This window comes from Coregonus lavaretus (assembly GCF_964263955.1).
Source record: "Coregonus lavaretus genome assembly, chromosome: 39".
NCBI lineage: Eukaryota > Metazoa > Chordata > Actinopteri > Salmoniformes > Salmonidae > Coregonus > Coregonus lavaretus.
The window spans coordinates 13,978,497-14,002,513 of NC_140026.1; the positions used below are offsets into that span (position 1 = coordinate 13,978,497).

The window sequence follows — 24,017 nt, forward strand, 5'->3', positions numbered from 1 at the left end:
AAATAGGCTATTTCAGATAACTGGGAAACAGTGTGTGTGTGTGTAGACACAGCAGTAATCAGATCTTACCGAGCACGCCCAGACGATAGTTCATAGTGACCACGATGACGTTGCCGTAGGCGGCGAGGACGCTGGCGTCAAACATGTTTCCGGTTCCTTCCATGTAGGAGCCGCCGTGTATGAACAGCATCACCGGCTTCTTCCTGCGGTCACGGATGTCTTCAGACACACCACACACACATACACAAAGGAGAAGAAGAGTGAGAGAGGTAGAAATAGAAAGTCAATGAATGTTCCTCCATCAAGAACAAAGAACAACTTTAAAGCCATACCTGTAGAATCAATACCATAACATCAGAGTGTGACCTCAGTCAATGGGATATATTGGATTCTGTGGGGTAGTGTAGTAGGTTTGTTGTGTGTGTCTAATGGGGAAATGGGTGTATAGGGGCTCTCAGATACTGTTTATATAGTGGTGGTAGTGTGTGGGGTGTGAAATATAAGTTTCAGCACCACACAAATACTGGACAGTTCCCTGATCCACTGCGTGTGTGTCTGGTAGCCTGTGCCTCACCACTCACAGAATGGAATTTGCAACACAATACAAAAAATATTCTCTTGATTTAAAACATTTCCGACCCGCAATATAATTGTTCAGAACCGCAAGCCGACCCGCGGGTTGAAATAATGTTTTCATTCCCCCCGCCAGCTGATCTTTTTTTTTCCAGGTCAACCGCGGAGATCTGCGGATATCCAACCCGATGCAGGACTCTAGTCTCAGTGTGTGTGTCTGTGTGTGTGTGTGTTTGGTTTTACTATCCTTGTGGGGACCAGAAGTCTTCACAACGATAGTAAAACAAGGACAATCGGACAAGTGGGGACATGTCGCCGGTCCCCACAAGAAAAAAGGCTATTTTAGGCTTAGGGGTTAGGTTTAGGATTAGAATTAGGGTTAGGCTTAGGAGTAAGGGTTAGGTTTAGTTTTAGGGTTAGGGGTTAAGGTTAGGATTAAGTTTGGATTAAGGTTAGGTTCAAGGTTAGGATTAAGGTTTTGAAAACTAGTGTCTAGCACTGGGCTTGAACACGCAACCTTAGGAGCCGCAAAGTGCGACTTAAACGTCCATCCACCACATCCATCCACAACGCCCTAGCAAGCCGCCAGCCTACTAGAAGGTAATAGGTGCTCATGTTGCCTCTAGTGGACATTCCACATTTCATCCGGTCCAAACATAATCTGGTACCTGCAGAATCGGCACCTCTTGGCGTATTTCATAAGAGAATGGGCTGAAACAAATGGGTGTGTGCGTATCTGCCCGGCGCCTGGGCTGGGGGATAATTAATATGCGGGAGCAGCAGAGAAGAACAGTAACATAAATAACCACTATAGCATCTCCTTACCAGAGAGAGAGAGAGAGAGAGATAGCAGCCATCCTGTTATTGGCTGCCAAGTCTGGCTCTATAACAAACGTGTTCCACACATACACACTAGAACCCATACAGATTCAACAACAGATGTACATAGGGCGGCGCACAATTGGCCCAGCGTCGTCCGGGTTTGGCCGGTGTAGGCCGTCATTGTAAATAAGAATTTGTTCTTAACTGACTTGCCTAGTTAAATAAAGGTTAAATAAAAATAACAAACAACCACAAAACACCAGCACACACAGACACAAACTGACACACACACAGACAAATACACAGACAGCTGCAATGGTGTCACCATGGCAACTGCTTCAACTTGATTCTCTCTCTCTCTGCAGCCATTCCATCACACGGACTAGCTCTCATTGACTGTTGCCATGGAGACATATTGCAGTCACGAATCTCTAACCCCTCTCTACCTCTCCACCGAAAACCACCTCTAACCCCTTGACACCCCCTCTGCAATGTCTCCACCTGAAACTCATTTTATTACCCACCAATGACCACCTGCACGTCCTAATTCACACACACACACACACACACACACACACACACGCACACACGCACACAGACAAAGTAAACTACTGTACCAGAGCGTTAGAACGAGAGAGAGTGGAAAACAGAGAAAGAAAAGACAGAAAGTGAGATAGCGAGTGAGACGCTGTTGATGTGTGTTACCCTAAGGGCTCAATGTGTCTGACTGATCCTCTCCTGCAGAACCAAAACAAAGGGATGATTAGCCTCAAACTTCTGTTTAATGTTTAGCCACGATGACGCATCCCGCTAACGCTCACGCCGCAAGGCGCCCACTCCAAAATCAAATCAAATGTTACTCATCACATGCTTCGTAAACAACAGGTGTAGACTAACAGTGAAATGATTACTTATGGGCCCTTCACAACAACGCAGAGAGAGAGAAAATAGAGAAATAATAGAAAAGTAAAACATGTAATAATAAAAGTAATAATAGATACATAACGAGTACCGATAACTTGGCTATATACGCGGGGTACCAGTACAGAGTCGAGGTGCAGGGTTACGAGGTAATTGAGGTAGATACGTACATATAGGTAGGAATAAAGTGACAGATAATAAACAGTAGCAGTAGCGTATGTGATGAGTCAAAAAAGTTAGTGCAAAATGGGTCAATGCAGATTGTCCAGATAGCTGTTTAACTAACTACTCCACTCCCCCAACGGGTGTGTGTGTTTGAGAGAGAGTGTGGGTGTGATAGTGTGTGTGTTTGAGAGAGAGAGATAAAGAGAGAGAGAGTGTGTGTGTGTGTTTGAGATAGAGAGATAAAGTGAGAGAGAGAGAGAGTGTGTGTGTGTGTGTGTTAGAGAGAGAGAGAGTGTGCATCACGGCCCCCCTCGCCACCATCACGGCATCATTAACCACTAAACAATGAGTTGCGATGGTTTCCCCTCTGGATGGAGAAGAAAGATGACATTTCATGATTTCATCCTACTCTCTGTTCCTCCCAATCTCCTCCACCCTCTGCTCCTGCCCAATTTCAACCAGCAAACACACCATGAAATGAATCGTGACTGCACTGTTACCAGACCAGGATCCCTCTGAGTTCACGTTCATGATAATGACTGTTGTGATGACGGTGATGGTTGTGTTTTGGACTAAACCAAGCTTCAACCACAGCTTCAAGCACAGAAACAGAATGACGTATCATCAATTTATGTCTAATAAATCACTGTGTGTGTTTATATACCCAAAATATATTTGTTATGTATTTCCCTGAGCCTCCTTGGGCCAATTAATTGCTCAGTCTGATCATGTGGGCGTTAGGAAACAAATTTGAATATGAAATTAGATATTTACATACACAGCCTGATTTAGAGCACACCTCCTTAACCCTTAAAAAAAACAAAGGCACATGGTATTCAACCTGTCAGTTGGATCTGGAGTTGGACCCTAAAAGCAACAAACTTCCACAAGTGTGTAGGCTACTTTGTTTTGTCATCAAAACAAAAGGCATACATAATGCATCTTAATTTCCTATATCATTGTTGTACTGTTTTCAATAGGTTAACCGAAGATGCAGGACCAGAACAGCTTGTTTGCATGGTGGACCATCCTGGCATATACCCTGTCTGTTGTGTATTCTTTGCAGAACGCCATGATTATCTACAGGGCAGACTATAGGCCTGTAGATAGGGGCCAAACACAGTAAGGCCAAACACTGTATATACTTTGCATTCCTTGCTGTGTTTGGCCTCTTAGACACAATGGCCCATGGTATAATCTTCAGCATCATCACAAAATCTATTTCCTCAATTTGCTAAAAATATTTTGTAATGATACTGGAGATAACTTATTTACAAAATTATAATAATAAAGAAACCAGACTGTTATGAAAGGTTGTTGTCATTCTTCATGAATTCTCTTTTCAGTTATTTTCATAACATAATAAACAGATGCATTGCAATTCCGTTTTCTTTGTTGTAAACTGCCAAAGTGCTCCATTGTGGCACATGTACAGTGCATTCGGAAAGTATTCAGACCCCTTGACTTTTTCCACATTTTCTTACGTTACAGCCTTATTCTAAAATGGATTTAAAAATAATAATAATATCATCAATCTACATACACTACCCCATAATGACAAAGCAAAAACAGGTTTTTAGAAAATTTTGAAAATTTTAAAAACAGAAATACCTTATTTACAAAAGTATTCAGACCCTTTGCTATGAGACTCGAAATTGAGCTCAGGTGCATCCTGTTTCCATTGATTATCCTTGACATGTTTCTACAACTTGATTGGAGTCCACCTGTGGTAAATTAAATTGATTGGACATGATTTGGAAAGGCACAAACACTTGTCTATATAAGGTCCCACAGTTGACAGTGCATGTCAGAGCAAAAACCAAGGCATGAGGTCGAAGGGATTGTCCGTAGAGCACCGAGAAAGGATTGTGTCGAGGCGCAGATCTGGGGAAGGGTACCAAAACATTTCTGCAACATTGAAGGTCTCCAAGAACACAGTGGCCTCCATCATTCTTAAATGGAAGAAGTTTGGAGCCACCAAGACTCTTCCTAGAGCTGGCCGCCCAGCCAAACTGACCAATCGGAGGAGAAGGGCCTTGGTCAGGGAGGTGACCAAGAACCCAATGGTCATCTGACGGAGCTCCAGAGTTCTTCTGTGGAGATGGAAGAACATTCCAGAAGGACAACCATCTCTGCAGCACTCCACCAATCAGGCCTTTATGGTAGAGTGGCCAGACGGAAGCCACTCTTCAGTAAAAGGCACATGACAGCTCACTTTGCCAAAAGGCACCTAAAGGACTTTCATGAGAAACAAGATTCTCTGGTCTGATGAAACCAAGATTGAACTCTTTGGCCTGAATGCCAAGCGTCACGTCTGTAGGAAACCTGGCACCATCACTACAGTGAAGCACGGTGGTGGCAGCATCATGCTGTGGGGATGTTTTTCAGCGGCAGGGACTGGAAGACTAGTCAGGATCGAGCAAAAATGAATAGAGCAAAGTACAGAGATCCTTGATGAAAACCTGCTCCAGAGCGCTCAGGACCTCAGACTGGAACGAAGGTTCGCCTTCCAACAGGACAACGACCCTAAGCACACAGCCAAGACAACGCAGGAGTGGCATCGGGACAAGTCTCCGAATGTCCTTGGGTGTCCCCGCCAGAGCCCGGACTTGAACCCGAACAAACATCTCTAGAGAGACCTCAAAATAGCTGTGCAGCGACGCTCCCCATCCAACCTGACAGAGGTTGAGAGGATCTGCAGAGAAGAATGGGAGAAACTCCCCAAATACAGGTGTGCCAAGCTTGTAGCATCATACCCAAGAAGACTCAAGGCTGTGATCGCTGCCAAAGGTGCTTCAACAAAGTACTGAGTAAAGGGTCTGAATACTTATGTAAATGTCATATTTCAGTTTATTTTTAATACATTTGCAAAAATTTATAAAAACCTGTTTTTGCTTCATCATTATGGGGTATTGTGTGTAGATTGAGAGAAAATTGTTTTTTAATCCATTTTAGAATAAGGCTGTAACGTAACAAAATGTGGAAAAAGTCAAGGGGTCTGAATAATTTCCAAATGAACTGTATGTGTAAATAAAACCTATCTATCTCAGATCGTAAACAAAGTTATAATGAAAATCTAAATCAAGTTATTGTTTTACAACTCAAGCTCTGGAAGGTATAACTCGTTCACAGTAAAAGGTATTGATATTCTGATCCTTACAAAATAAGGACCACCTGTTTTAGTGACTGATGGTAATTCTATGGTATTTTCCGTGATCAGACAACTTTCTTATCCGGGTAGTAAATTAAACACATATCTGCACCAAAACAAATTACAGAAAGCATTGAGTCTTACATATGATATGGAAAGACATACACAAGTAATATAATATTAATAAAACAATAACTTTATTGAAAGAATAAGCTTAGGGGAATAGATTGTATCATTCAAACCTGAAAACAAAGTGCAAGTTACAATGAGGGAAAAAAGTATTTGATCCCCTGCTGATTTTGTACGTTTGCCCACTGACAAAGACATAATCAGTCTATAATTTTAATGGTAGATTTATTTGAACAGTGAGAGACAGAATAACAACAAAAAAATCCAGAAAAATGCATGTCAAAAATGTTATAAATTGATTTGCATTTTAATGAGGGAAATAAGTATTTGACCCCTCTACAAAACATGACTTAGTACTTGGTGGAAAAACCCTTGTTGGCAATCACAGAGGTCAGACGTTTCTTTTAGTTGGCCACCAGGTTTGCACACATCTCAGGAGGGATTTTGTCCCACTCCTCTTTGCAGATCTTCTCCAAGTCATTAAGGTTTCGAGACTGACGTTTGGCAACTCGAATCTTCAGCTCCTTCCACAGATTTTCTATGGGATTAAGGTCTGGAGACTGGCTAGGTCACTCCAGGACCTTAATGTGCTTCTTCTTGAGCCACTCCTTTGTTGCCTTGGCCGTGTGTTTTGGGTCATTGTGATGTTGGAATACCCATTCACGACCCATTTTCAATGCCTTGGCTGAGGGAAGGAGGTTCTCACCCAAGATTTGACGGTACATGGCCCCGTCCATCGTCCCATTGATGCGGTGAAGTTGTCCTGTCCCCTTAGCAGAAAAACACCCCCAAAGCATAATGTTTCCACCTCCATGTTTGACGGTGGGGATGGTGTTCTTAGGGTCATATGCAGCATTCCTCCTCCTCCAAACACGGCGAGTTGAGTTGATGGCAAAGAGTTCCATTTTGGTCACATCTGACCACAACACTTTCACCCAGTTCTCCTCTGAATCATCAAGATGTTCATTGGCAAACTTCAGACGGGCATGTATATGTGCTTTCTTGAGCAGGGGGACCTTGCGGGCGCTGCAGGATTTCAGTCCTTCACGGCGTAGTGTATTACCAATTGTTTTCTTGGTGACGATGGTCCCAGCTGCCTTGAGATCATTGAATAATCGAATAATCGCACCAACTGTTGTCACCTTCTCACCAAGCTGCTGGGCGATGGTCTTGTAGCCCATTCCAGCCTTGTGTAGGTCTACAATCTTGTCCCTGACATCCCTGGAGAGCTCTTTGGTCTTGGCCATGGTGGAGAGTTTGGAATCTGATTGATTGATTGCTTCTGTGGACAGGTGTCTTTTATACAGGTAACAAGCTGAGATTAGGAGCACTCCCTTTAAGAGTGTGCTCCTAATCTCAGCTCGTTACCTGTATAAAAGACACCTGGGAGCCAGAAATCTTTCTGATTGAGAGGGGGTCAAACACTTATTTCCCTCATTAAAATGAAAATCAATTTATAAAATTTTTGACATGTGTTTTTCAGGATTTTTTTGTTGTTATTCTGTCTCTCACTTTTCAAATAAACCTACCATTAAAATTATAGACTGATCATTTCTTTGTCAGTGGGCAAACGTACAAAATCAGCAGGGGATCAAATTCTTTTTTCCCTCACTGTACATCACTATCATAACATCATACATCATACACAATTCTCCTTTCTTTACATTCCGGTAACAAAGCCAAACATTTCTAGAGTAGTCCTCAAGGACATTAAAGTTTCACTCTTTTGGTTCACACAATCAGCCAAATGTTAGCTTGGTCTTTGATTTGTTTGTGCTATATAGCCTACTCCTATGTACAGCCAAGCCAATTGCTATAGTAACATGGCATGAAACTTTCATACATTAGTATTTTGCAAGGCAGCATTAACAGATCTGTGACCAGGCTTTAGCATTTCTACGACCTGCACCACCAGCAGCATCAGCAGCATCAGCAGCATCAAAATAGGAGGGTTAGGGGGGGAACCAGTTCAGCTGCTTCTCTGCCAGTCCATGTTCACCTGTCTGTCCTGTCTGTGTGTGTGTCTCATACACTTTGTCCTAGTAATCAAAAGCATCTTCCTCCAAGAAGTCCATGACCTCATGGTCCTCCTCATCCTGCAGGCCTTCCTCAGTGATGACCTTTTAGCAAATAAGAAAGGGGATCATGAATGGAAGTGAATTGTGTAGCTACAAGTTATCAAGCTGACAAAGTCACATTTTATAAGGTTTTCACTCTCACATTTGAGAAAACGTAACATAATTTCATATCTGATAGTCCATAACTGAAATAATATGATCATGTCTGCCTGTAGCAAGGTCAAACCAGCTAGACCTGCAGCCTGAACATTCATAAGTCATATGATATACCATAAGGGTTATACATTCATTCTTGCATTCAACAGCCAGAATAATTTTAATAAAAGTAGGAATCGAATCATATCACAGATAAACATACACCTAATGAGATATCTAGTTAGCTAATAATAATAATAATAATAATAATAGCTACCCTCTCTTCTGGCTGGCAGGCTAGTAGCTACAAATTCAATCACAAGCCAGTTCATTTTAGCTCTAATACCTAATGACATACTAAATGGTCAATTTGAGCATTTTATTTTATACAATCATCAAAGAAAACACAAACATAAAAAAGACAAGACAGGACCTTGGTCCGTTTTGGGTGAGTGACTGACTGCAACTTAAACAACAGTCAATAGGCTAGCTACCATTAGTTCGCTAATACTTTGGTAGCTAGCTAGCAATCTAGCTAACACGAGGAGACACTATAGTGGGCTAAAAATAAGACATTGCTAAAGTATGCAAGTAATTAGTAGGAAACAACCTTGCCATTAAGTCATAACATTTTCTTTAGAGGGATGGCAATTGCCATAGCTAGAAAAGTTAGTCAAAAATAGCTAGCTATCAATGCTAATGTTACCGTAGCTAGCTAAAATCCGGTCCTGTCCCTCAATCTTAGCTAGCTAGCTAAAGTTATACTCAATCTCAAATCAAATCAAATCAAATTCTGTTTGTCACATTTCTTAAAGTGGCCAGTGATTTCAATAGGCAGCAGCAGCCTCTAATGTGCTAGTGATGGCTATTTAACAGTCTGATGGCCTTGAGATAGAAGCAGTTTTTCAGTCTCTCGGTCCCAACTTTGATGCACCTGTACTGACTTCACCTTCTGGATGATAGTAAGGTGAACAGGCAGTGGCTCGGGTGGTTGATGTCCTTGATGATCTTTTTGGCCTTCCTGTGACATCGGGTGCTGTAGGTGTCCTGGAGGACGGGTAGTTTGCCCCCGGTAATGCGTTCAGCAGACTGCACAACCCTCTGGAGAGCCCTGCGGTTGCAGGCGGTGCAGTTGCCATACCAGGTGGTGATACAGCCCGACAGGATGCTCTCAATTCTGCATCTGTAAAAGTTTGTGAGGGTTTTAGGTGCCAAGCCAAATTTCTTCAGCCTCCTGAGGTTGAAGAGGCTCTGTTACGCCTTCTTCACCACACTGTCTGCGTGGGTGGACCATTTCAGTTTGTCAGTGATGTGTATGCCAAAGAACTTGAAGCTTTCCACCTTCTCCACTGCGGTCCCATCGATGTGGATAGGGGGGTGCACCCTCTGCTGTTTCCTGAAGTCCACGATCATCTCCTTTGTTTTGTTGACGTTGAGTGAGAGGTTATTTTCCTGGCACCACACTCCCAGAGCCCTCACCTCCTCCCTGTAGGCTGTCTCGTCGTTGTTGGTAATCAAGCCTACTACTGTTGTGTCGTCTGCAAACTTGATGTTTGAGTTGGAGGCGTGCTTGGCCATGCAGACATGGGTGAACAGGGAGTACAGGAGGGGGCTGAGCACGAACCTTTGTGGGGCCCCAGTGTTGAGGATCAGCGAAGTGGAGGTGTTGTTTCCTACCTTCACCACCTTGGGGCGGCCCGTGAGGAAGTCCAGGACCCAGTTGCACAGGGCGGAGTTCAGACCCAGGGCCTCGAGCTTAATGATGAGCTTGGAGGGTACTATGGTGTTGAATGCTGAGCTATAGTCAATGAACAGCATTCTTACATAGGTATTCCTCTTGTCCAGATGGGATAGGGCAGTGGGCAGTGTGATGGCGATTGCATCCTCTGTGGATCTATTGGGGCGGTAAGCAAATTGAAGTGGGTCTAGGGTGACAGGTAAGGTAGAGGTGATCTGATCCTTGACTAGTCTCTCAAAGCACTTCATGATGACAGAGGTGAGTGCTACGGGGCGACGTAATGTTGATGACAAAGGTTTCCTACTAATGATTTGCCTCCTTTAAAAATGTCATTGTTTTCCCAAGTCACTATAATGCACTAAATCTTTATCAGCACATGGCGGCTCAGAGAATGCCATTGAGTAGCTAGTAGAACGTTAATTCAGGCATCAGTCTCAAGAGAACGTTCAAAACAATATTGTGAGGAAGCATAAACCCATGAATAGCATGTCCTTTACTTATAATATAACAATAACTGTCTAGACACTTACTTCATGAATGGTTTCTGCTGCCGCCGATTTCAAGATCCATGTGATGCTTGATGGAGCTGCTGGGAAATCCACATTTGTACCTTGCCTGATTTGCAATGTAGTTTGATGCAAAGTGTGCTGTGCAGGAGGTCGAGTAAACTTCTCTGCCAGTTCGTTATGAAAATAAATTGAAGCCAAATTGGACGAAGTGATTGTTAGAATGTAATACAGTGCAAAGGCAGCCATACTGCACAATCTCTCTTGCTTTTGGGCAGGACCAGCCACAAAACTTGGAGGGAATGTGTAAATAAATGATTAATGTTAATTGGTCTATTATAATCAGATCGCTAGGTGACGTTATGCGACGGGCCAGAATTACAGTGCCTTGCAAAAGTATTCATCCCCCTTGGCATTTTGTTGCATTATAACCTGTACTTTCAACAGATTTATATTTGAATTTCATGAAATGGACATACACAAAATAGTCCAAATTGGTGAAGTGAAATGAAAAGAAGTACAGTTCAGGGTTGGGTTATAAAAAAATATCCGAAACTTTGAACATCCCACAGAGCACCATTAAATCCATTATTTAAAAAATGGAAAGAATATGGCACCATAACAAACCTGCCAAGAGAGGGCCGCCCACCAAAACTCACAGACCAGGCAATGAGGGCATTAATCAGAGAGGCAACAAAGAGACAGATAACCCAGAAGGAGCTGCAAAGATCCACAGCGGAGATTGGAGTATCTGTCCATAGGACCACTTTAAGCCATACACTCCACAGAGCTGGGCTTTACGGAAGAGTGGACAGAAAAAAAGCAAATAAAAAAAAATAAGCAAACACGTTTGGTGTTCACCAAAAGGCATGTGGGAGACTCCCCAAACATATGGAAGAAGTTACTCTGGTCAGATGAGACTAAAATTGAGCTTTTTGGCCATCAAGAAAAACGCTATGTCTGGCGCAAACCCAACACCTCTCATCACCCCGAGATTACCATCCCCACAGTGAGGCATGGTGGTGGCAGCATCATGCTGTGGGGATGTTTTTCATCGGCAGGGACTGGGAAACTGGTCAGAATTGAAGGAATGATGGATGGCGCTAAATACAGGGAAATTCTTGAGGGAAACCTGTTTCAGTCTTCCAGAGATTTGAGACTGGGACGGAGGTTCACCTTCCAGCAGGACAATGACCCTAAGCATACTGCTAAAGCAACACTTGAGTGGTTTAAGGGGACACGTTTAAATGTCTTGGAATGGCCTAGTCAAAGCCCAGACCTCAATCCAATTGAGAATCTGTGGTATGGCTTAAAGATTGCTTTACACCAGCGGAACCCATCCAACTTGAAGGAGCTGGAGCAGTTTTGCCTTGAAGAATGGCCATAAATCCCAGTGGCTAGATGTGCCAAGCTTATAGAGACATACCCCAAGAGACTTGCAGCTGTAATTGCTGCAAAAGGTGGCTCTACAAAGTATTGACTTTGGGGGGGTGAATAGTTATGCACGCTCAAGTTTTCTGTTTTTTTGTCTTATTTCTTGTTTGTTTCACAATAAAATATATTTTGCATCTTCAAAGTGGTAGGCATGTTGTGTAAATCAAATGATACAAATCCCAAAAAAATCTATTTTAATTCCAGGTTGTAAGGCAACAAAATAGGAAAAATGCCAAGGGAGGTGAATATCTTTGCAAGGCCCTGTACATTCCACCCAAACAGGCTGAAATTCCAGGCGTTTTTTTCAAACAGCTCTTACACAAAAATGGCATTATCATAATTTTCACTATTTCAGAGTGCTATTTCGACCTCATAGTGTGGAAATATCATAAACAAAACAGGAAAAACATGTTTTTAACTGCACTGCCCCTTTAACCATGCTTCAACTCGAGCTTCCCTAGCTTAGCTTTCCTTAACTACCTAGGGTACAATTGGAATGCAGTATCTAATTAAATCCAAACCATGCAGAGAATATGTATTTATTCATAATGGGAGTTGGAGAGCACTGGAGATCCCTTCACTCCCATTCATCTCTTCATACATTACATTCAATTACATTACATATTTTACATTACATGGAGTGTGTGCAGAGACGAGTGTCAGGTTCTCCCCAATTAAAATGATATTGAATCAAATTGAAATGAACTGACAACACAAAGGGGAATTATACGATAGGAATTATATTTTCCCATTATAATTTCCTATATACATGTATAACTCAAGTTGTTCTCAATGGGCAAAATACAAATAAAAAAATATCACAGAGAAAGTAAATTGATTGGTGTTAAGAGTCATGTGGCAGTTTGTCTATCTAATGCAAAGCTAGTCCAAATAGTACACAGAAATAAAATAATTGCCTATTTGGATGGAATGCAGGACTATAGGGAGGTAGCCAGGATAACTGGAGTGGCCAATTCAAGGTTTCCCAAGGGGGCAAAAGACAAATGAAAAGATAACAGCGTAGACAAACTTAAAAACACACATTGATTTAAATGAAGTCGACAAGTGTTATGTGTATTCAATTCAATAGGCAATTATTTAGTGACTATTGTTAGGCTTTTTTTTTTACAACCTGTGTGTGTGTGTTCGTGTGTAATCTATCTTTCAGGAGCCCATAGACAGCATAGTGATGAATGAGCAGTGATGAGATGCGTGGAGACAAGCCTCCTTCTCTCTGATTAAACACTATGCATCAGAGCAAAGGTTACACTGATCATTACCAGGATAGGAATGGGAAAATGAGGTGTGTGTGTGAGTGTGGAGGGGCAGAGTGTGTGTGTGGGTACATTTCTCTGTGTGTACATGCATTTGTGTGTATGTGCGCGTGTGTGCTTGCCTGAATGCCTGCATGTGCACGACAGCGAGAAAGAGAGAGTGTCAGTTGATATATATATATTCACCCGTCTGGCTCCCTGGCTGACTTCATTGTGAGAGACTGTGTATATACACTCAGTGGACAGTTTATTAGGTACAGCCATCTAGTACCGAGTCGGACCCCCCTTTGCCTCCAGAACAGCCTGAATTATTCAGGGCATGGATTCTACAAGGTGTAGCATTCAAAGGTTGCTCAATTGGTATCAAGGGACCTAACGTGTACCAGGAAAACATTCCGCACACCATTACACCACCGCCACCAGCCTGTACCGTTGGCACCAGGCAGGATGGGGCCATGGACTCATGCTGCTTACGCCAAATTCTGACTCTGCCATCAGCATGACGCAACAGGAACTGGGATTCGTCGGACCAGACGATGTTTTCCCACTGTTGGTAATCGCATGCCCACTGGAGCCCCTTAATCTTGTTTTTAGCTGATATACAGTGGGGGAAAAAAGTATTTAGTCAGCCACCAATTGTGCAAGTTCTCCCACTTAAAAAGATGAGAGAGGCCTGTAATTTTCATCATAGGTACACGTCAACTATGACAGACAAAATGAGAAAAAAAATTCCAGAAAATCACATTGTAGGATTTTTTATGAATTTATTTGCAAATTATGGTGGAAAATAAGTATTTGGTCAATAACAAAAGTTTCTCAATACTTTGTTATATACCCTTTGTTGTCAATGACACAGGTCAAACGTTTTCTGTAAGTCTTCACAAGGTTTTCACACACTGTTGCTGGTATTTTGGCCCATTCCTCCATGCAGATATCCTCTAGAGCAGTGATGTTTTGGGGCTGTCGCTGGGCAACACAGACTTTCAACTCCCTCCAAAGATTTTCTATGGGGTTGAGATCTGGAGACTGGCTAGGCCACTCCAAGACCTTGAAATGCTTCTTACAAAGCCACTCCTTCGTTGCCCGGGCGGTGTGTTTGGGATCATTGTCATGCTGAAAGACCCAGCCACGTTTCATCTTCAATGCCCTTGCTGATGGAAGGAGGTTTTCACTCAAAATCTCACGATACATGGCCCCATTCATTCTTTCCTTTACACGGATCAGTCGTCCTGGTCCCTTTGCAGAAAAACAGCCCCAAAGCATGATGTTTCCACCCCCATGCTTCACAGTAGGTATGGTGTTCTTTGGATGCAACTCAGCATTCTTTGTCCTCCAAACACGACGAGTTGAGTTTTTACCAAAAAGTTCTATTTTGGTTTCATCTGACCATATGACATTCTCCCAATCCTCTTCTGGATCATCCAAATGCACTCTAGCAAACTTCAGACGGGCCTGGACATGTACTGGCTTAAGCAGGGGGACACGTCTGGCACTGCAGGATTTTTTGTCCCTGGCGGCGTAGTGTGTTACTGATGGTAGGCTTTGTTACTTTGGTCCCAGCTCTCTGCAGGTCATTCACTAGGTCCCCCCATGTGGTTCTGGAATTTTTGCTCACCGTTCTTGTGATCATTTTGACCCCACGGGGTGAGATCTTGCGTGGAGCCCCAGATCGAGGGAGATTATCAGTGGTCTTGTATGTCTTCCATTTCCTAATAATTGCTCCCACAGTTGATTTATTCAAACCAAGCTGCTTACCTATTGCAGATACAGTCTTCCCAGCCTGGTGCAGGTCTACAATTTCGTTTCTGGTGTCCTTTGACAGCTCTTTGGTCTTGGCCATAGTGGAGTTTGGAGTGTGACTGTTTGAGGTTGTGAACAGGTGTCTTTTATACTGATAACAAGTTAAAACAGGTGCCATTAATACAGGTAACGAGTGGAGGACAGAGGAGCCTCTTAAAGAAGAAGTTACAGGTCTGTGAGAGCCAGAAATCTTGCTTGTTTGTAGGTGACCAAATACTTATTTTCCACCATAATTTGCAAATAAATTCATTAAAAATCCTACAATGTGATTTTCTGGGAAAAAATGTCTCAATGTGTCTGTCATAGTTGACGTGTACCTATGATGAAAATGACAGGCCTCTCTCATCTTTTTAAGTGGGAGAACTTGCACAATTGGTGGCTGACTAAATACTTTTTTTCCCCACTGTAAGTGGAACTCGTGCGGTCGTCTGCTGCAATAACCCGGCCGTGACAAGAATTGACGAGTTGTGCGTTCCGAGATGCCGCTCTACACACCACTGTTTTACTGCGCAGTTATTTGTCTGTTTGTGGCCTGCCTGTTAGCTTGCACGATTATTGCCATTCTCCTTTGACCTCTCTCATTACTGAGCTGTTTTTGCCCACAGGACTGCCGCTGACTGGATGTTTTTTGTTTGTCGCACCATTCTTGGTAAAGCCTAGACACAGTCATGCGTGAAAAGTCCAGGAGGCCGGCCGTGTCTGAGATACTGGAACCGGCACGCCTGGTACCGACGATCATACCACGCTCAAAGTCGCTTAGGTCACTAGTTTCTCCCATTCTAACGTTCAATCGAACAGTAACTGAATGCCTCGATGCCTGTCTGCCTGCTTTATATAGCAAGCCACAGCCACGTGACTCACTGTCTGTAGGAGCAAACAATTTTCTCACTGGCCAGTGAGTGTATATTCACCCATCTGGCTGCCTGACTGTCTCATTGTGAGAGTGTGTATATATTTGCCCGCCTGGCTGCCTTCATATGTTAACCCCCACTAGCTCCCAATTATCCTGCTGTATCTGTCTGAATACTATACACAGCATGTCAGTTAAGTCTGGCTCTTGCAGTTTTGTCTGTACATAGAAGCTAGAAGAGACCGTAGACCCAATTTACAGTCTGTGTGCTTCTCCTCATTTACCCTCTCCACAACCTGCACAGCTTTGCAGAAGACAACAACAACAAAAACAACAACAACAACAGCAGCCACTTACGGGGCTGAAGCTGCAGACACTAGAGCTGTGTGAATAGAGCTATCTGTTAGCAACAGGAGAGGCTCTGTAGTTTTTGTAGAGAACAGGGTGAAAACCCTCTCCAGTGTAGCAAGCTATCCACCCTCTTCTTCTCCCCTTCCATCTATAGCGTTTGAGCCAAGAGGCTTTTTCAATGAACTCTTAGCTATATATCAGAGGTCTGCCATTACATCCAGACAAAATGTGAAGGGTCTGCCGTTGAAGGGGGATAGTTACGGCGAAAGGGGTGAAGGGACACCTATGACTGCACCTCCAACGACTCATCTGTCAAACTACTCAAGATTGCTGATGACACCACCCTGGCCGGTCTTATCTCCGACGGCGACGAGTCCAAGTACCGAGGAGAGGTTGACCACCTGGTGGCCTGGTGCAGTCCCCAGGACCCCAGGAAGAGTATTCCTGTTTGGACCCCAGAAAGAGTATTCCTGTTTGGAACCCAGGAAGCGTATTCCTATTTGGACGCCAGGAAGAGTATTCCTGTTTGGACCCCAGGAAGTGTATTCCTATTTGGACCCCAGGAAGAGTAAGTAGCAGCTGCTTTGGCAGTAACTAATGGGGATCTTTAAAAAAATAAAAAATAAATACGGGGTAGATCAGCTTTAATATTGCAGATAGATTGTGGCTTCTGTCAGTATAATAGTCTGCATCATTTCCAATACCCCATATATTTTTTTGTAAATATATATACTGTATATTATTTTAAATATTACAATATTTTCCTTCCTTATTATTTTCCCCTAACCCCACCACCCCTCCCCTAATTGGAGTAAACTAATGGACAACAATACTTAGGCTTCCACTTCCAGCTTATATATACTATATACATTTCACGGACAGTATATTTTATATTAGTTCTCTTTTGTTTGTTTTTAGTCCCAGCCTTCAGCTACCCTCACCCCCTCCCATCTATCTCTGAAGAACATCCAGTTTTGATTTCTAGCTGCCATATATTTTTCTACTGTGCTGTGATGTTTCACAAAAGTTCTGAAGATTTCTATTCTCATAGTTACTACAGATTGTAAATTAAAGATAAACACCTTTGCTAAGAGTATTATTATATTATTGATAGATTGACTATGACTTTTCAAATCACCCAGCAGTGCTATTTGTGACTCCAAAAAAGCTACATACAGTGGCTTGCGAAAGTATTCACCACCCTTGGCATTTTTCCTATTTTGTTGCCTTATAACCTGGAATTAAAATTGATTTTTTGGGGGGTTTGTCTCATTTGATTTACACAACATGCCTACCACTTTGAAGATGCAAAACATATTTTATTGTGAAACAATTAATAAATAAGACAAATAAACAGAACACATCAGTATGAATAACTATTCACTCCCCCAAAGTCAATACTTTGTAGAGCCACCTTTTGCAGCAATTACAGCTGCAAGTCTCTTGGGGTATGTCTCTATAAGCTTAGCACATCTAGCCACTGGGATTTTTGCCCATTCTTCAAGGCAAAACTGCTCCAGCTCCTTCAAGTTGGGTGGGTTCCGATGGTGTACAGCAATCCTTAAGTCATTCCACAGATTCTCAATTGGATTGAGGCCATTCCAAGACATTTAAACGTTTACCCTTAAACCACTCAAGTGTTGCTTTAGCGGTATGCTTTGGCAGGTCATTGTCCTGCTGGAAGGTGAACCTCCGTCCCAGTCTCAAATCTCTGGAAGACTGAAATAGGTTTCCCTCAAGAATTTCCCTGTATTTAGCGCCATCCATCATTCCTTCAATTCTAACTAGTTTCCCAGTCCCTGCCGATGAAAAACATCCCCACAGCACGATGCTGCCACCACCATGGGAATGGTGTTCTCGGGGTGATGAGAGGTGTTGGGTTTGCGCCAGACATAGCGTTGAGTAAACTAATGGACAACAATACTTAGGCTTCCACTTCCAGCTTATACAGTGGGGAGAACAAGTATTTGATACACTGCCGATTTTGCAGGTTTTCCTACTTACAAAGCATGTAGAGGTCTGTAATTTTTTATCATAGGTACACTTCAACTGTGAGAGACGGAATCTAAAACAAAACTCCAGAAAATCACATTGTATGATTTTTAAGTAATTAATTTGCATTTTATTGCATGACATAAGTATTTGATACATCAGAAAAGCAGAACTTAATATTTGGTACAGAAACCTTTGTTTGCAATTACAGAGATCATACATTTCCTGTAGGTCTTGACCAGGCTTGCACACACTGCAGCAGGGATTTTGGCCCACTCCTCCATACAGACCTTCTCCAGATCCTTCAGGTTTCGGGGTTGTCGCTGGGCAATACAGACTTTCAGCTCCCTCCAAAGATTTTCTATTGGGTTCAGGTTTGGAGACTGGCTAGGCCACTCCAGGACCTTGAGATGCTTCTTACGGAGCCACTCCTTAGTTGCCCTGGCTGTGTGTTTCGGGTCGTTGTCATGCTGGAAGACCCAGCCACGACCCATCTTCAATGCTCTTACAAAGGGAAGGAGGTTGTTGGCCAAATTCTCGCGATACATGGCCCCATCCATCCTCCCCTCAATACGGTGCAGTCGTCCTGTCCCCTTTGCAGAAAAGCATCCCCAAAGAATGATGTTTCCACCTCCATGCTTCACGGTTGGGATGGTGTTCTTGGGGTTGTACTCATCCTTCTTCTTCCTCCAAACACGGCGAGTGGAGTTTAGACCAAAAAGCTCTATTTTTGTCTCATCAGACCACATGACCTTCTCCCATTTCTCCTCTGGATCATCCAGATGGTCATTGGCAAACTTCAGACGGGCCTGGACATGCGCTGGCTTGAGCAGGGGGACCTTGCGTGCGCTGCAGGATTTTAATCCATGACGGCGTAGTGTGTTACTAATGGTTTTCTTTGAGACTTTGGTCCCAGCTCTCTTCAGGTCATTGACCAGGTCCTGCCGTGTAGTTCTGGGCTGATCCCTCACCTTCCTCATGATCATTGATGCCCCACGAGGTGAGATCTTGCATGGAGCCCCAGACCGAGGGTGATTGACCGTCATCTTGAACTTCTTCCATTTTCTAATAATTGCGCCAACAGTTGTTGCCTTCTCACCAAGCTGCTTGCCTATTGTCCTGTAGCCCATCCCAGCCTTGTGCAGTCTACAATTTCATCCCTGATGTCCTTACACAGCTCTCTGGACTTGGCCATTGTGGAGAGGTTGGAGTCTGTTTAATTGAGTGTGTGGACAGGTCTTTTATACAGGTAACAAGTTCAAACAGGTGCAGTTAATACAGGTAATGAGTGGAGAACAGGAGGGCTTCTTAAAGAAAAACTAACAGGTCTGTGAGAGCCGGAATTCTTACAGGTTGGTAGGTGATCAAATACTTATGTCATGCAATAAAATGCAAATGAATTACTTAAAAATCATCCAATGTGATTTTCTGGATTTTTGTTTTAGATTCCGTCTCTCACAGACCTGTTAGTTTTTCTTTAAGAAGCCCTCCTGTTCTCTATGATAAAAATTACAGACCTCTACATGCTTTGTAAGTAGGAAAAACGCATGTCAAAAATGTTATAAATTGATTTGCATTTTAATGAGGAAAATGTGTATTTGACCCCTCTGCAAAACATGACTTAGTACTTGGTGGCAAAACCCTTGTTGGCAATCACAGAGGTCAGACGTTTCTTTTAGTTGGCCACCAGGTTTGCACACATCTCAGGAGGGATTTTGTCCCACTCCTCTTTGCAGATCTTCTCCAAGTCATTAAGGTTTCGAGGCTGACGTTTGGCAACTCGAACCTTCAGCTCCCTCCACAGATTTTCTATGGGATTAAGGTCTGGAGACTGGCTAGGCCACTCCAGGACCTTAATGTGCTTATTCTTGAGCCACTCCTTTGTTGCCTTGGCCGTGTGTTTTGGGTCATTGTCATGCTGGAATACCCATCCACGACCCATTTTCAATGCCCTGGCTGAGGGAAGGTTCTCACCAAAGATTTGACGGTACATGGCCCCGTCCATCGTCCCTTTGATGCGGTGAAGTTGTCCTGTCCCCTTAGCAGAAAAACACCCCCAAAGCATAATGTTTCCACCTCCATGTTTGACGGTGGGGATGGTGTTATTGGGGTCATAAGCAGCATTCCTCCTCCTCCAAACACGGCGAGTTGAGTTGATGGCAAAGAGCTCGATTTTGGTCTCATCTGACCACAACACTTTCACCCAGTTCTCCTCTGAATCATTCAGATGTTCATTGGCAAACTTCAGACGGGCCTGTACAGTGGGGAGAACAAGTATTTGATACACTGCCTATTTTGCAGGTTTTCCTACTTACAAAGCATGTAGAGGTCTGTCATTTTTATCATAGGTACACTTCAACTGTGAGAGACGGAATCTAAAACAAAAATCCAGAAAATCACATTGTATGATTTTTAAGTAATTAATTTGCATTTTATTGCATGACATAAGTATTTGATACATCAGAAAAGCAGAACTTAATATTTGGTACAGAAACCTTTGTTTGCAATTACAGAGATCATACGTTTCCTGTAGGTCTTGACCAGGTTTGCACACACTGCAGCAGGGATTTTGGCCCACTCCTCCATACAGACCTTCTCCAGATCCTTCAGGTTTCGGGGCTGTCGCTGGGCAATATGGACTTTCAGCTCCCTCCAAAGATTTTCTATTGGGTTCAGGTCTGGAGACTGGCTAGGCCACTCCAGGACCTTGAGATGCTTCTTACGGAGCCACTCCTTAGTTGCCCTGGCTGTGTGTTTCGGGTCGTTGTCATGCTGGAAGACCCAGCCACGACCCATCTTCAATGCTCTTACTGAGGGAAGGAGGTTGTTGGCCAAGATCTCGCGATACATGGCCTCATCCATCCTCCCCTCAATACGGTGCAGTCATCCTGTCCCCTTTGCAGAAAAGCATCCCCAAAGAATGATGTTTCCACCTCAATGCTTCACGGTTGGGATGGTGTTCTTGGGGTTGTACTCATCCTTCTTCTTCCTCCAAACACGGCGAGTGGAGTTTAGACCAAAAAGCTCTATTTTTGTCTCATCAGACCACATGACCTTCTCCCATTCCTCCTCTGGATCATCCAGATGGTCATTGGCAAACTTTAGACGGGCCTGGACATGCACTGGCTTGAGCAGGGGGACCTTGCGTGCGCTGCTGGATTTTAATCCATGACAGAGTAGTGTGTTACTAATGGTTTTCTTTGAGACTGTGGTCCCAGCTCTCTTCAGGTCATTGACCAGGTCCTGCCGTGTAGTTCTGGGCTGATCCCTCACCTTCCTCATGATCATTGATGCCCCACGAGGTGAGATCTTGCATGGAGCCCCAGACCGAGGGTGATTGACCGTCATCTTGAACTTCTTCAATTTTCTAATAATTGCGCCAACAGTTGTTGCCTTCTCACCAAGCTGCTTGTCTATTGTCCTGTAGCCCATCCCAGCCTTGTGCAGGTCTACAATTTTATCCCTGATGTCCTTACACAGCTCTCTGGTCTTGGCCATTGTGGAGAGGTTGGAGTCTGTTTGATTGAGTGTGTGGACAGGTGTCTTTTATACAGGTAACGAGTTCAAACAGGTGCAGTTAATACAGGTAATGAGTGGAGAACAGGAGGGCTTCTTAAAGAAAAACTAACAGGTCTGTGAGAGCCAGAATTCTTACTGGTTGGTAGGTGATCAAATACTTATGTCATGCAATAAAATGCAAATTAATTACTTAAAAATCATACAATGTGATTTTCTGGATTTTTGTTTTAGATTCTGTCTCTCACAGTTGAAGTGTACCTATGATAAAAATTACAGACCTCTACATGCTTTGTAAGTAGGAAAACCTGCAAAATCGGCAGTGTATCAAATACTTGTTCTCCCCACTGTATATGTGCTTTCTTGAGCAGGGGGACCTTGCGGCCGCTGTAGGATTTCAGTCCTTCACGGCGTAGTGTGTTACCAATTGTTTTCTTGGTGACTATGGTCCCAGCTGCCTTGAGATCATTGACAAGATCCTCCCGTGTAGTTCTGGGCTGATTCCTCACCGTTCTCATGATCATTGCAACTCCACGAGTTGAGATCTTGCATGGAGCCCCAGGCTGAGGGAGATTGACAGTTCTTTTGTGTTTCTTCCATTTGCGAATAATCGCACCAACTGTTGTCACCTTCTCAGTTTGGAATCTGATTGATTGATTGCTTCTGTGGACAGGTGTCTTTTATACAGGTAACAAGCTGAGATTAGGAGCACTCCCTTTAAGAGTGTGCTCCTAATCTCAGCTCGTTACCTGTATAAAAGACACCTGGGAGCCTGAAACAAGTAATTTTTTTCCTTTCACTTCACCAATTTCGACTATTTTGTGTATGTCCATTAAATGAAATAAAAATAAAAATCCATTTAAATTACAGGTTGTAATGCAACAAAATTGGAAAAACGCCAAGGGGGATGAATACTTTTGCAAGGCACTGTGTGGGCAGTACCAAAACAAGTGATCTAATGATTCTGTCTCTTCACAGCAAAATCTGCAGAGCTGGGACGGTTGTATCCCCCATATATATAACATTATATTGGTTGCAAGAATTTTGAATAATAATTTAAATTGAAAAACTCTTAAGTTTTGAATCCGGCATCGTTTTGTATATCAGTTCATAAACCATGTGCCATGGGTATCTTAATATATACAAATAACTATCTTAATAAATACTAAAAGTCAAACTCTCTGACAATTCTGGTTCGGTTCTACACGTCCATCATTGAGTCCATTCTCACCTCTTCAATCACAGTCTGGTTTGGATCTGCGTCTGCCTGCTGCAAGGGCAAACTGCATTGCCTCGTCCAGTCTGCGGAGAAGGTCATCGGCTGTCACCTGCCTACCATCAAGGACCTGCACGCCTCCAGGACAAGGAAGCGTGCAGGTCAGATCATCGCGACCCTGCCGACCCCGGACACCCCATATTTCAAAGACTCCGCTCTAGCAGACGGTTTAGATCAATCATGACCAAAACCGCCCGCCACATGAACAGTTTCTTACCCCATGCTGTGACCCTCATCAACCGGCCATCGGGCTCATAGGGATTAAGTGACTTTGCATCGGGCTGATTACTCCACCTTGTCATCAATGACCTCAAATACTAATGTGCACTATACTGCATTTGCATGTAAAACCTCCGCACAACACTGTATATATTCATCACGGCAGCATCCCTCCCTTATAAAGATATATCCCCTCTGTAAATGGTATATTCCCACTGTAATCAGCTCCAGAGACAGCTCCTATACTCCAGAGTTGTATGTTTTATGTTTACTGTACTGATACTGTCCATTCTGTATGATGTCTATGTGGACTGTATGATGTCTATGTGGACAAACAGAACACTATGTGTCTGTGTTCTGTTTGGATATTGTCTATTGCTGGCAGCACCTTCTCACTAAGGCACATTTTGGGTATGTGTAAATGTACTTGGGTTGGATTTGTAATTAGGGTCAGATAAGGACTGGGGAAGGGCAGAACTGTGAATGAACCCTGTGACACACACACACAGACACACACACACACACACACATATACACACACTCAATGGCAAGGTTGTGGGGGTAGTTAGCTGTAATTTACTTCAGCACCATTTCAGAGGATATGTGATAGAATGACAGGCTGGAACGAGTGCATCAGAAGAAAAGAGGGGGAAGAGGAAGAGGGGTGATGGCTGGGTTAACCAAAAAACAATGGGGCTTTTAGTTGGGATGGGGGAAAAGAATGAGGGGAAAAAAGGGGTGGGGGTGGAAAAGGAGGACAACAGTGTGTGTGTGTGTGTGTGTGTGTGTGTGTGTGTGTGTGTGTGTGTGTGTGTGTGTGTGTGTGTGTGTGTGTGTGTGTGTGTGTGTGTGTGTGTGTGTGGCCTTTGTTGTCTGGTGTTCTGGAGTAGTATACCGTGAGACACTCTGTGTGTCTTAACTTCCACTCCATTTCTGTAATTGATCCATTTTTAAATAGAGGAGGAGAAAAAAACAAGGTCTGCCTTATCTAAATGCTATTTATAAAGCCGAGAGAGGGGAGGAAGACGAGGAAAAAGAACAAGGGAGCGTGGAACGACAGGAGTGCTACAAAGAGCTGAGGCGATGG

At 43.4% G+C, this 24,017-nt stretch overlaps 1 protein-coding gene across 1 annotated transcript in view; it reads right to left on the minus strand.

The window, feature by feature from the left end:
- The window catches only part of LOC311113241 (neuroligin-2-like), a gene marked incomplete at its 3' end in the record, with an annotated part of 115,330 nt that overhangs the window by 76,853 nt on the left and 14,460 nt on the right, over positions 1-24,017 (minus strand). Inside the window, exon 2 of the mRNA XM_084156447.1 lies at positions 70-219. Within this exon, the coding sequence (XP_084012573.1) occupies positions 70-219 (150 nt within the window). The remainder of the gene's footprint in view (positions 1-69; positions 220-24,017) is intronic.